We start from the raw sequence: 15,277 nt of genomic DNA, 5'->3' as shown, positions 1-15,277 counted from the left end.
TGTGCCAGTTAAAAAATTCCCTCACTTGTGTGGCTCAAACCCGTCTTTACGTAGCTATATTCACTCACTTGCAAAATTGGGTGCATGCATATGTTATAAAATTGCTGTGTCTCTGGGCATGTGCCAAGACACACGTGTATATGTGCGCCCATGCTGTTCAGCTTGGAGAAGAGACGGCTGAGGGGGGGATATGATAGAGGTCTTTAAGATCATAAGAGGTCTTGAACGAGTAGATGTGAATCAGTTATTTACACTTTCAGATAATAGAAGGACTAGGGGGCATTCCATGAAGTTAGCAAGTAGCACATTTAAGACTAGTCGGAGAAAATTCCTTTTCACTCAATGCACAATAAAGCTCTGGAATTTGTTGCCAGAGGACGTGGTTAGTGCAATTAGTGTAGCTGGGTTCAAAAAAGGTTTTGATAAGTTCTTGGAGGAGAAGTCCATTATCTGCTATTAATCAAGCTTACTTAGGGAATAGCCACTGCTATTAATTTCATCAGTAGCATGGGATCTTCTTAGTGTTTGGGTAACTGCCAGGTTCTTGTGGCCTGGTTTGGCCTCTGATGGAAGCAGGATGCTGGGCTTGATGGACCCTTGGTCTGACCCAGCAAGGCAATTTCTTATGTTCTTATGTGGAAAAGTAATACCTGTTTTACCCTTATATATTTTGTGTGTACTACATGATATGCCATCTTTACAGGCAACAGTTTTCCAGAAACTAGAGAGAATCCTTTTCAGTCACAGTTGCAAAACTATGGAACTTCCTTCCTGAACAATTACATCTTATTTATTTAAATATTTACAAAATGTTTATTACGTTGATCCACAAATATCAAAGGATTACAAAAATACATGCATAATAATATCATAGTACAAGATCGACAACATACACAAAACCAACAATAAATACAGAACAACATATCAATCATAGATATAATAAATAATAATATCAATTGGCCGTTCTCAGTATATCCACACCCAACCACTTTCCCTGGCTGCACAAACTGCAAAAACCCAATCCCTAATAGATGAAGATATGGTACCACATGACTAGTATAAACCAGAGTGAAAAGATTAGTTTTTAGTAACTTCCTAAAACAAAAAAATCATGTTCTGATTTTCAAGATTCAGGAAGTTCATTCCAGAATGTAGGGCCTACTATGCCAAATGTATGACCTTGTGATTCCCTCAGTCTAATTTCTTTGCATGAAGGGTTTTTTAAAAGATTGTTAAATGAAGAGCGGAAAATGTGAGATAGACAATAGGTAACCAGTTCAGAGGAAAGGCAAGAGGAGGCCAATCCATGGACTGATTTAAATATCAAAGATATATAATCTTAAACTGGATCTGCCGAGAAATTGGGAGCTAGTGTCTGCTAATATTAGAATAATATGGAACTGCAATGGACAGCCCATATTCAGGCGAGCTGCAGAGTTCTGTATTAATCGAAGGACATTCAATGTAGACTGAGGTAGACCAAGGAGAAGAGAATTGCAATAATCTAATGAGAATAGAATCAAAGATAGAGTAACTACCCAGAAATCTGCATTTCCAAGAAATGGTTTAATTGTAGGTAATAGAGTTTGAAAAAGAACTCTGAACCCGTGCTAACCTTATCACTTTTATACAGACATTTCGCAAAAGGTTAAAAACATACTTATTTTCTCCAGTGTTTGAGTAATTTAGCCATTTTAGCTTAGAGGGAACAAGAGTAGTGGCAGTAGGTTTTAAAGGGTAGATTTAGTAAGTTTAGAATTATGAATGCTTTATAGTAATTTGTTTTTATTCTATGTTGTTTTTTATTGAGATTTCATGAATGTTTTACTGTTTGCAACCTCGAGCATTGGAGTAAGTGGGGGTTATAAATATTCTAAATAAATGGTATGATACATTTCTCTTAATATAATTTCTAATTCTTAGAAATTGAATATTTTTAATAATCTCAGGAAAATACATGAGAACCAATCTTCAAGAAATCTAATACCTGACTTTTGATTTATTTGTTTTACTTAGAAAATGTTCCAAAAATGCCATCCAGTACACTTCTTAAATTCAAGAGTTCTTGGTGTTAAAGACAGAGTCACCATTGCCACTAAGTAAGTTTATTTATCTGATAATTGACTGATGTTTTTTAAGTTTGAAATATGTGCACATAATACATTCAAAATCCACTGTAGACTCAAGAACAATTCATATTGTTTCAAGCTGCTTTGTGTTCCCTAAGGAAAAAAGTGGGTAGAATTCTAACAATTGATATCTAAATAGATAGACAAACTGAAATCTCCAAAAATGAAGGAAAACAAATGTTAAGTGGAAGCACGATTAGTAGCAAGATGATGCAGTTATTAGTGTAGTTTTTAAGTTTATTGACTTCTTTTGTATGTAGCTAAAATATTTGTTCAATTTTGTCATTTGCTAGTCATATGTGCACATACAGGTGAATTTTAAAAGCCCTACACATGCTAAAGCTGAAAGATACGCACACAAGTTGGGCCGGTGCACGTCTCGCAGACTTTAAAAGGCGCCTATGTATGCACATATCTCCTGCTATGCGCACAAATGAAAAAAGCCCAGAAAGGGGCGGGGAAAGGGCACGGTCTGGGCTGCTCGTGTGGGTTCCTGGATTTAAAAATGAAACCAGCGTGTAAAAACGTATGCACACAAGCACGCACCAGGGTCCCCTACCATGCAACTTTACTTCTGCTATGGATGGCGTGTAAGTCCTAAAACAAAAAAATATAGGCATGTCAGCAAGGTTTTGTGGGTCAGGGTTAAGAGGGGAAAAGGAAGACTATTTAAATAGGTGGCTTAGGAATTCCTCACCCGTATTTGGGCGAACTGGGAATTAAGTGATTTAACTGGTAATTTCATCAGCGCACTTTTCTATTAAAGTACCCCCATTTATGTGGTTGAGGCAACATTTGCACGCACATATGCACATCCAAATAAAATTATGTGCACATATACTTGCGTTCAGCCTATTTTATTCCATGTGCACTTACACAGGCGTATGTTATAAAATGGCTTCTTCTCTGGACATGAGCTAGCATTACGTGCATACCTGTGCGCCCGCATGGCTATATAAAAGTTACTGTCTGATTTTTAGCTAAAATTCTTATATTCAGAGGATGCTCATAGCCCAAATTTAGGTTCCTAAACTAGATGGCTAATTTAGGTACCTATATTCAGCCAAAAAAACAATTACTCTATGGAACAAAGTTTCAATAACACAATCTATAAATTTAAGGACAAACTTTAATATATCTAATGTATTCATAATATCACAACATATAGCCCTACAAAAATTATTTTTTTTTAAATTGTTATAGCAAAATTCAATTGAGGCCAAAAATTCGCTAAATTCATTAATTTCTCACAACATCCCAATATATGAACACAAACCACACATCCACCTCATTCAGTCAATAAATTATACTTCCAATAATTGAAAACAACAATAATCTTCCTATGTATTGCTAACAACAGCACGTGGGCAATGGTTACAGGAAGTCCTTGGTGTTATTGTCATTAGAAAGCCTTTGGCAGTTATTAAATAATTCCAAACTGGCTGGTACTTAGCTTTTGGAGTATAACAATCCTATTTCCAAGATCAGGAGAACTGTCCGCTAGATTCAACAGGCTTGTCTCATAAATGCAGATGAGAGCAATTTTCCACGTTCCCCAGTGGGAAATGTCTAGTGAGTGGTGCATTTTCTTTTACTTTGGCTCATTTTCTTCTTGTCCTTCTTCTATCCTATAAATGTATTGAGGCTCAAGAGAGGAGTGCTCAGGCACCCAGAATTTGAGAGTTTCTTGGGGTCCCAAGGGATTCTGAGACTGAGACCTACCACTAATTCTTTCTTACATCCTCCCCAGCCAACCCCATCTCTCTCTCTACCTTCATCCTTTTCACATCCCCCTAGCTTATCCTTTCTCATGTCCAACCCCTTCTCATAACACCCAATTAATCCTCTGTCTTCCCTTCCTACTCACTCCATCTCCATTTCCCTCTTCACTCTTATGCCCCATCCCTTATCCCCAACCTCACCTTTCCTCTCCAACCCTTTTCTCACATCCCTCCAGATGAACCTCTCTCACCCTCCAACTCCTCTCATATATCTTCCAGTCAATCTTCTTTCATTTCCCCCATCTCACGCTCATAGCCAATCCTTCTCCAACTGAGCCATCCTTCAAACCCTTCCTTCATTTGATCTCTTCCTTCAAACAGTCTCTTCTCTAAACATCCCCTAAGCCAGATCCAGCAGCAATATTTTCCTTTGGGCCTTGGCCAAATGTAGATAACAGCTGGTGAGAAGAGAGGGCAGATTGATGGCAGGGGCAACAATTTTTTCTTGGGTGGGTTCATTGGTGGATGAGAGGAGAGAAGCTGTGGCAATCTTCACCAGCCCATTCATACTCAGCCCTCCCCCCCCCCCCCCCCCCCCCATCATGGTTGGTCTCAAGCTTGATAGTGATCTGCAAGCAGCAGCATTAGTAATGAACACCAGCATGGGGCCTATGAGCCAGTGTAAGTTCACAGATCATGTAGCAGCCCTAATCCTACATGGATGAGACTACTGCAAGGCCTATGAATGGCATGCAGCCTCACAGAACTCACTCTTCTACTGCTAATGCTGCTGTTTCTGGTACCTGAAGAATGCTGCCATTTGAGGCTCATAGGACCCTAGCTGAAGGTTTTATGATCCCATATGGGTCCTGACCCACAGTTTGAGAAGCCCTTCCTTAGTACCTTTTACATCAGCTGTATCCCCAATACCAGAGTATAGACCTGCTGGGCATGGGTTTTATCACAAATCAACAGAATGATAGTTAACAGATTAATGCCATTGCTAGATCTTTGAGGAACTGAATTTTTTTTTCTATAGTTCTAGTATTGCCTGGTTTATGTGCATAAAAGCTGCTGAACAACACTTTATTAAATATCCTCTCATTATATTACATAACAAGGTGGCAGTTAGAAAAATTTTTGAATATGATCCTAAATAATCTAATTATACTTATTTTATTTCTTCAAAGCCAAAATCCACTATCACTATTAAGTGAATACAAAGAGAAACCAGAATAAATCACTCATGAAAAAAATGCTGCAGAATTAAAGTTAACAATCAGTGCAAACTATTCTGTGCATAAGCAGTTTCCAATTTGTGTATATTGTTTCAGCATCCATGTCAAATGCAGATAACACAAATTATACATTATTTATAAAAGTATACAAATTGTATTTAGTTCCTCAAAATTATTGCTAAGATAAAGGGATATATATTAGAGGTGTGAATCGTGTAATCGATCGTCTTAACGATCGATTTTGGCTGGGGGGGAGGGAAATCTGATCATCAAGTTTGTTTTTTTTTCTAAAAATCGTAAATCGGGGGAGGGCGGGAAAACCGGCACACCAAAACAACCCTAAAACCCACCTGAACCTTTAAAACAAATCCCCCACCCTCCCGAACACCCCCAAAAAAGGTTTTAAATTACCTGGGGTCCAGTGGGGGGGTCCCGACGCGATCTCCTCCCGCTCTCTGGCCACCGCTGCGTTGAGAAATGGCGCCGGTGGCCCTTTGCCCTTATCATGTGACAGGGCAAAGGTAGCGCCGGCGCCATTTTGTTTCCTGGCTCCCGACGTCACGCGTGCGGGAGATCGCCCCCGGACCCCCGCTGGACCCCCAGGGACTTTTGGCCAGCTTGGGGGGGCCTCCTGACCCCCACAAGACTTGCCAAAAGTCCAGCGGGGGTCTGGGAGCGACCTCCTGCACGCGGGCCGTATTGCCAATCCTCAAAATGGCGCTGGCGCTACCTTTGCCCTCACTATGTCATACGGGCGATGTAATAACAGCCATGTATGCTAATTAGACACTGTATAAACTCCATGCACACTGAGCATATGTGCCGGGTCTAAGGGGGCGCCAAAACGCCTGGCTCTGCAGAAAAATAGCACCGATTTCAATGCAAATCATTGATGGAGGGAGGGGGCGCCGAAGAAGTCTCTTGCCCCGGGCGCCAAATTGTCTAGCTACGCCACTGGGGGGATCCCTGCTGGATGCAGGGTTGGTGCCATGCTGGACATTCCCAGTAGGTGCCAGTCAAAGTTCTAGAAACTTTGACAAACGTGTTCCGTGATTGGGCTCCATCCTGATGATGTCACTCATATGTGAGGACTAACATCCTGCTGTGCTGTGAGAACACCTGTTACAGGTAAGCAACTCTGCTTTGTGTATGGCTCCCCCCTTGCAGGCGCCATGCGTGCATTAAGAAAGCGGGCGCTGAAAAGTCAGCACCTGCTTTCCGCGAATAATATTGCATCGGCCCCAAACTACTTTAAATGCTTATAGTTAGTGAGAGAAAATTCAGAATTTGTAAATGTCATCATTATGACATCATATATCCATTTGTTTTTCACAGAACTGTTACTACTAGGGCGTTTCCAGCCGAAGCCTCTAGCCTCTTTGTGCAAAACTGCATACAAGACAATTACCTTTTACAACTTTTAAGATATGGAGACAATATCAGTACATGGGTTGCTGCTGAAATTGTGACATGTCATACTTCTAAGGTTTGCATTCAGTTTTATACATATATTAGTATACATATTTTAGATATTCACTGTGTTAGCGGCTTTTGACATAATTGAAAGAATGTATACCCTGAGAATCTGAAGGAAAGTCATTAAATAGTTCTGTTCATTTCTCTCAAACTGAGTCTTTCAGGTCAGGATTAAGAACAGTATCTCTTCATGGAAAGCCTTGAATTGTGGAATCCCCCTGGGGTCCAGTCCATCAGTAATATTATTCAATGTATATCTATATTCATGGGCCGGATTTTAAAAAGGTTACACATGAAAGTCCCAGGGCTTTACTAAAGGGGCGGGGCGGTCCGGGGGCGGGAGCAGAGGCCTCCGACAGCAAGGCCATTTGCCGCTGTGTCAGAGGACCGCTTGCCAGCAGTCAGCCGGCGCGTGCAACTTGCACCTGCCGGGAGTCAGGCACAAAAGGTAAGACAAAGATCGGGGGGAGGGCTGGGGGGGGAAAGGTTAGGGGAAGGGGTGGGAAGGTCAGGCTAGGGGGAAGGGAACGGGGGAAGGCAGCATGGCTCTGCGCGTGCAAGGTGCACAGTTGTGCACCCCCTTGCGCGCGCTGACCCCCAATTTTATAATATGAGCGCACCTGTTATAAAATCGGGCATACGTGTGCACGCGCTGGGTAGTGCGTGCACATGTATGCCCACGCGCACCTTTTAAAATCTACCCCTATGTATTACTATTGCTTCATTTGACATTAGTACAGAATTTATGCTGTCAGTGTTTGGTTATTCATCCCAATTGTTTCTTCCTTGTCTACTACCTTAAATCATCTAGCCCTTTGTCTGAATGCTATTAATATAAATGAAGGGCAGTCAGCTACTGCTGAGCATGAAGAAAACCGAAATGTGTTGGTTAAGCCAAAAACTTACTGTAACTACACGCTAACAGGCTGTTGCAATATTGGCGCGCATTAAACGGGCAGTCATGATTGAGTGCCCGCCAATCCACCTCTCTGGGGCACCCAATGCAAAATGCAAATGCACCAGTGCACACATGTTATAAAATCGGCGCGTCCGTGTGTGCACGCCGGGAAGCGTACACGCATATATTAAAATCTACCCCTTAATTTTCTCTTTTCGTGACTAGGGTACAGTATGGGTCACATCTGGTCCCCCCCTCCCCTGGAGTAGGTAGGCAGAGCAGAGCCTGAAGAATCATAAAAGCAGCAGACTGTGTAGCCTGCAGTCAATGAGAATGCACTAGAGTGGTGGGAGGGTTGTGGAGAAGTGGAGGCAACTACAGGCACAGGAAGAAAAGGGGTAAACCAGGAGGAAGTGCCTCTACAGTGTTGGGGAGGCTTCTGTCTGAGGCGATTGTAATGAACTCTGAGAGAAACAGCTGGCTGTGGAACCAGTGAGTCTCCTAGAAAATGGGATTGGGAAAGAGAGGCTGCTGCTGCAGAATGGGGAAGGGCTGGCAGCAAGCAAGAAATTTACACCATGATGGCAGCAGTGCTTTACTGGGGGCACTCACTGTAGCCCAGATTTTAAAAGGGCTATGCGCGTAAATTTCAGGGTTTACTTGCAGGGCCGGGTCTTCCGTGCGCATTTTACAACGGGCTCGGCCACGCACATAAACCTCAGTATGCACAGAAGTGCTGGCAGAGGGAGATGGAGTGGCCCGGGAGGTGTGGTCTGCGCCGGCCAGGACGGTGCCATTAGTAGCTGTCCTGGAAAAGCACGCGCTGGCAGCTGGCCGGCATGCGCACATTACTTCTGCTCCAGAGGAGCAATTAGTATTTTAAAAAAAAAAAAAGGTTTAGGGATAGTTAGGGTAGGATTAAGGGGCAGGGAGGAGAGGGGAAGAGGGAGGAAGGATAGAGTTAGGTATAGGAAAGTTCCTTTCCAGTCCTCTCTTTAATTGGAACGGACTGGGAGGGAACTGGTGGAGGACCGATTGCATCATCATGTGTAGCTTTGTAAAATTACCCCCCTTGCTCACGTGAGTCACAGGCCGCCCACACTTGCATATGTGGATTTTAAAATCAACCCCTGTGTGAGCAAAGGAGCAGCACAACAGTACAAACAGTACATATATGTGTCATTATCAGAGAGAGTGAGCGAGGATGACACCTCAGCAGTGCTTGAAACAAAAAAAGGTAGCAAATTACACACAAATAGTTCTCCATGGTTCTTGATTTCCTTCTGCCTGGGGCCTGCTTTTCCCTCTGGGACTAGCTTCTTATCCTGCTTAGGAAAAGACCCTGGGAACAGGATTTCCTCTCCTGTGTGTTGCTTAAGGTGGAATGGACCAGAACCCTGGGGCTGGACCCTTAAGGTGTTCTGAGGCTCCCTATTATGCACTCTGTCACATCATGCAATTGCAGAAGCTCAAAGCCCCTTCCAGTCAAAATCATGGTCAGTTCTTTGACTGGATCCAGAGCTCATAGGCAAAGTTCTGGTCTCTAAACTGATCAGTCTCACTTTTGAGGAGTGATTTTGGTTTTATGTAAACTGTTGGTCCCTCATAACCTCAGGCATCTGGGTTCTTTGGATTGTAAAGGAGGACTATAGATTATTACAGCTATTGAAAATCCCCAAAATCATCCACCAAAGGGGCAATATTATCCCCTTCCTCACCATGAATTGCTGGAAACAGAACTCTCCTCACTTTTATAGACAAAAGCAGTTGAGCCTGTCCCATTGCAGGAAAAAGGGCAGGTCTTTTACTCAATTACTTCTGATATTGAAAAATATTTGATGACACAGTCCAATCCTAGAGCCTAGGGACTTGAACAAGTATGTTTTAAAGGAAAGGTTCAAGATGAGTGGAGGAGTAGCCTAGTGGTTAGAGGCTATGGGGTTCAAATCCCACTGTTACTCCTTGTGACCTTGGGCAAGTCACGTTACCCTCTGTTGCCTCAGGTACAAAATTTAATTGTAAGCCCTGTGGGGATAGGGAAATACCTATAGTACCTGAATGTAATCCATTTTGATGTACACTTTGAAGTTCTGAAAAGCAAAATATAAAAAATCTAAATAAAATAAATATATTGATTTCCCTAGGCACTTTTTTCTTCTTCTAAACAAGGAAACTGCTATTGGTATATAAAGCTTTGCGAGGATCATCACCTAAATATTGTTCATCTGTTTTATCTTTCTACCAGTCATGATGTCCTTTAAGGTTAAAGTCTTAGCTGTTACGTAATGTTCCCTCATTTAAACAATTTAGATTGAATGAAAGAGGTCACAATTATTTTGTATTATGGGTTCTGTTTGGAAGAATGCTCTTCTGTTTAAGCTACATGCAGAAACTACTCTGAGAGTTAGAAAATTATTAAAAGCTCATTTATTCTTTCTTGCATTTGAGGGTGTCCACAATTAAAAATTGGCTATAAAGTGGTCCTTTTGGACTTATTTTAAAGTGTTATGACATTTGTCTTTTATTACTTGCTGGTGTTTGTGCTTCTATTATGTGGTTTATTATTATCTTGATATGATTTGTTAAATACATGATAATTTTATTGTGAATGTTTGTTGGTCACCACTTAGAATTGTCAGTATGGTGGTTTATAAATTTTACAAATAAATATTCTCTAGATATCAAAGATGTATACACTCATATAGATATGCATCCCAATAACAGGACGTTTATTGTAGGAAAACACCACCTCTGGTACCACATATTGCTTTTTGACCTAGCCTAAGTTCTAAAATAAATCATGTTCTTCCATCTCATTGATGATTTTGTTGTTCTTGTAGTGGAATTCAAAAGTATAGGATAAGCACAGTGGATCCCTAGTGGCAAGGAGAATAGTAATGAAACATTGGAGTAACCTGTATGGAAAGGCAGTTACAGCTCACAGAGAGCATTACAATGGTAATGGCAATGGTACAATAGCATCAGGTTTCCAAGAAAGCTGGGATGATCTGCATGGAGGTGGGGAGTCTGAATAATATTTTTATTCATTTATACAGCATCCTCAATAATTGTGATAGCTATGGGGATTATTTCAAAACTTCTTAGAAGGAGGTCTGAGTGTGACTTAAGTATCAGTCTTGTAAGAATAAAAGTTGATGATAACAAGGCCTGAAATCGCTTACCAGTGGAAGTGGTATGGAGAACATCACTGTAAAAAAATTTGGGGCATACTTATTATAGAGATGGAGGGCAGCGGAAATAAAAAGGCTAGAGGGTGCTCAGCATAAATTCACAATATTTACTGATCACAAGAACCTGGAACACTTGAGTCATGCCCAGCGTCTCAATGCCCGTCAAGCCCAATGGGCCTTGTTTTTTACTAAGTTCAACTTCGCTATCATCCAGCTGGAAAGAATCTTCAGGTGGATGCCCTGTCATGTTCCTTTGAATCAGAAGATACTCCTGGAGAACCCAGTCATATTATTGACCCATCCTGTATTTGCTTGTCTGCAAGTCACCCAGTCCCAGCTGGGAAGAATGTTGTGCCCCGTCACCTCCGTGAAAGAGTCCTCCGGTGGGCACATGATTCTAAGTTTGCCGATCACCCAAGGTGAGCTCGAACCCTAGCCTTGCTCCAGCGGTTCTTCTGGTTTCTGATGATAAAGCGTACGTCAATTCCTGCAATACCTGCGTTCAACAGAAACCCCCAGTTGGTCAACCATGGGGTTTGCTCCAGCCACTTCCAGCTCCCGAGGAACCATGGACGCATTTCTCCACGGATTTCATTGTGGACTTGCCACCATCCAAGGGTCACACGGTCATATGGGTTACCATAGATAGGTTTTCCAAAATGGCCCATTTTGTTGCTTTACCGTGTCTACCATCTGCTCCAGAATTGGCACGCCTGTTTTTCCTCACATATTTGGGCTGCAAGGCTTATCCAAGGACATTTTTTCTGACAGAGGACCACAATTTGTTGCCCATTACTGGCGTACTCTTTGCAATAAATTTGGCATTAACATCAGTTCTACTGCAGCGTACCATCCACAAGCCAACAGGCAATCTGAGTGAATGAATCATTCTCTAAAATCCTTCCTTTGCGCCTATATCAATGACAGTCAAGACAACTGGTCCGAACTCCTTCCTTGGGTGGAGTTCTCCCACATTGCCACTGCCACAGGTATGTCGCCTTTCTCTGTCATCTATGGAAAGCAACCTCGACCACCATTACCCATACCATTATCTGTGCCCTCTCCTGCTGCGCAAGCTACTGCAGATGCCCTCAAGGCATACTGGAATCAGATGAACCTTCACTTACGCCAAGCCGCATCCTGGGCCAAGAAGTCTCGGATATTCATCGACGCTCTGCTCCTGAGTTTCTCCCTGGCCAGAAAGTCTGGTTAAGCACATGGTACACTTGGCTTAAGATACCTTCCCAAAGGTTTGCACCGAGATACATCGGACCATTCCCAATCGTTCATGGTGTGAGACCAGTTGCATACCAGCTTCGGCTGCCACCAACTTTGGGAATACATAATACATTCCATGTATCACTTCTGAAGCCAGTGGTTCTATCTTGGCCCTCATGAAAAGTTCCCGAACCAAATCCACTAGTTGCGGAGTCCGACACTACCTATTAGGTCCATGAAGTCCTAGATGTTCGCCGTAGGGACCGCCGGTGTGAATACCTCCTTTCCTGAGAGGGTTATGGCCCAGAAGAGAATTTGTGGGAACCAGCTCGTAACATCCTGGATAAAAACCTCCTCCTCCAGTTTCATCATGCCCATCAGGGCAAACCCAGACCTCCAAGGGGGGGCATAAGGGGGGATACTGTTGCGTGTGCCGGCTGCAGCAGGCCCGCGACCCGGCCATGTCACCTTCCTTTGCCAAATCCAGCATCTAGTTCCATGTCTCTGGCGGCGGTGGCTGCCGGCTCCATCCTTTGGCCACCCCCGATGCTCCAGCTACTGCAACAGGCCTCTGTGCTCCGTGATGGGCTTCTCCGCGTGGCCCATGGAGAGATGCCACTGTTCAGTGCCGTGCCTCTCCCTAGGCACATGCATGTGTATCACTGCTTCTTATAAAGGGTCCGTGGCGGGAACTTGGCCGCGGCCCTGGATGATGACGTCACTGAAGCTCTGGTATATAAGGCCGGGCTCAGCTCCTGATAGTCGCCTTTGCAACAGGTCTCCACACTGGTCGTGTACTTCGTTGCCTCCTGATGATTCTCCTGTGTTCCTGGTTCCTGATCCCTGTGAGTTCCTGTTCCTTTTCTCCTTTGTTCCTGCGTTCCTGATTCCTTGCCTTCTTTCGAACTGACTTCCTGGACATGACCTCTGCTTCACCTGACCATGCTATTGAACTTCTCCTGGACTCGACCTCTGTTTCGTCTGACCACTCTACTGATCTTCTCCTGGACCCCGACCTCTGCTTTGTCTGATCACGCCATTGATCTTCTCCTGGACCTGACCTCTTCTTCGACTGACCATGCCATTGATCTTCTCCTGGACCTGACCTCTGCTTCGACTGACCATGCCATTGATCTTCTCCTGGACCCGACCTCAGCTTCATCTGACTACACTACTGATCTCCTCCTGGACCCGACCTCTGCTTTGCCTGATCTTCTTCTAGCCCAGACCTCTGCTTTGCCTGATCTTCTCCTAGCCCAGACCTCTGCTTTGCCTGACTACGCTATTGACCTTCTCCTAGCTCAGATTTCAGCTTTGCCTTGCCACCGCTCCTTGATTGCCGCCGGCCCTGACTGCAGCTTGCTCTACAACGCCTCTGCAGTCTACGTCCTGGACTTGGCCTATTCAGGCTTCGGCCTGTTCTTGTTTGGGCGCCCCCTGTCTGACTGGTTCTGTTGGCGCCTGGGTCTCCAGGACTCTACTTCGTCCAGTACAGACTTCCCAGCTTTGTAGTTGCTGCCTCTGGGATGACCTCTCTACCCTCACAATGACATGCAGAGGCCCACCTAAGACCAGCCGGCCCCGGTACCCAAAGGCTCAACCCGCGGGGAATGAGGGCTGGTATTGGTGAAGCTCTAGCCGGCCTCTGTCCATCAGCCCACTCTGCCTGCTGACGGTGGGGACCCATAGGATCCCTCCTATGGGTAGCATCTACCCCACCTCGGCCCAAGGATCCACCTCCAGTGCAACACTTTTCTTCTTCCCCTGCTGAATTTGTTTCAATGCTTTAGCTAATATATAAGCCTGAGGGGGCTCCATGAAATATCAGCAACAAAGGAAATTTCCACTTAAAATTGGCACCATTTTCTGCTAACGCTGTTATGTAACATAATTGAAAGATATAGCTCATATTCATGAAACTATCCACTGATGCAGAAACACTTGTTTCGAAACCAGACTGTGTTGGGATGGGATGTGTATTCTTTGAGCTAAGAAAAGTTTTTATATGCAGTCAAAAAAAACTATTAAAAAAAAAAAGTATTAAATTTTGCCAGATGATTAAACATAAGACAATAAAGGTCTTAGTACCGGTAGTGTCTTTTATAATGGTTTAAAAATGTGTGCAGTGTTTTTGAGAAAGCTTTCTCTTATTTATTTACTTATTTATGTATTTAAACACTTTTATAGACCGGTATTCGTCGAAACATCATATCGGTTTACATAGAACTAAACAGCGAAAGTACATTGAACAGGGGGTTAAGAACTTGGGGGGTATAACTTGAACAGTATTAGCGAAATAAGATGGGGAGAATATATACATGGGTACAGAATTGTTAATATACATGGGTCCAGTATTATTAAGGTACTGGAACAGGGAGTTAAACTTGGGGGGTTTAAAACACAGTATTAAAGAGGTAGGGTGGGGAAGATAGATGCATGGGTACAGTATTAATATAACTGAGGTGGGGAAAATTTACGGAAGTATCTACATATCTACAGAGATATTGCAAGTATGAAGGGGAGAAATTAAGGAAAATTTACGGAAGTATCTACATAGCTACAGAGATATTGCAAGTACGTGGGGAGAAATTACGGAACAGTATTATTACAAGTGGGGGGAGATAGATTACGGGAATTTACGGAAGTATCTACATAGCTACAGAGTTATTGCAAGTATGAAGGGGAGAAATTACGGAAAATTTACGGAAGTATCTACATAGCTACAGAGATATTGCAAGTACGGTGGGGAGAAATTACGGAAAAGTATTATTACAAGTAGGGGGAGATAGATTACGGGAATTTATGGAAGTATCTACATAGCTACAGAGATATTGCAAGTACGGTGGGGAGAAATTATGGAACAGTATTATTACAAGTAGGGGGGAGATAGATTACAGGAATACAAGGGTACAGTGTTGGGGAGAAAGGGGGGAGCATAATAGAGGTATTAATAATGGTACCGTGGTAATGGAGATAAAGGGGGGAGATTTACAGACATACTAAAACAAGTACTACAAAGGAAATTGCATTCATGTCTGGAAAAAGCTTTTCCAGAAGACTGGAAGATGGTCTATGATGGAACCATGGGATGATATCACCCACATGAATGACTGATCATCCTGCTGTCCTGAGATAGCACTTATTAAAAGTAAGAAATTTTGTTTTCTCTAAAGCATTAAAAAGAGACTTGTTAATAGGAGTTTGTGTTGTATAGGTTATGGTACATTCTCAGTACTATGACTTAAAATTCCTTTAAGTATTATTTCTAAAGTAACTTGTTACAACGTAATAGTCTCAAAAAGATACAAGTATTTTGCTTAGTGATGTACATAGCTGCATCTGAATAAATTACATGCCTAGTATTTTGAGAGAAATATAAGGATTTTGTTTGTTTTATCAGTAAATG

General features: G+C 42.9%; 1 protein-coding gene across 7 annotated transcripts in view; it reads left to right on the top strand.

Annotated features, from left to right (window-relative positions):
* The window catches only part of KNDC1 (kinase non-catalytic C-lobe domain containing 1), a 283,690-nt gene that overhangs the window by 263,315 nt on the left and 5,098 nt on the right, over nt 1-15,277 (top strand). For all 7 annotated transcript variants that reach the window (XM_029609968.1, XM_029609973.1, XM_029609974.1 and 4 more), the window contains 2 exons: nt 2,017-2,099; nt 6,424-6,574. In XM_029609968.1, coding sequence (XP_029465828.1) covers nt 2,017-2,099; nt 6,424-6,574 — 234 coding nt within the window. The remainder of the gene's footprint in view (nt 1-2,016; nt 2,100-6,423; nt 6,575-15,277) is intronic.

Source organism: Rhinatrema bivittatum, chromosome 7 (assembly GCF_901001135.1).
Source record: "Rhinatrema bivittatum chromosome 7, aRhiBiv1.1, whole genome shotgun sequence".
NCBI lineage: Eukaryota > Metazoa > Chordata > Amphibia > Gymnophiona > Rhinatrematidae > Rhinatrema > Rhinatrema bivittatum.
This window is presented reverse-complemented; position numbering and strand designations above follow the sequence as displayed.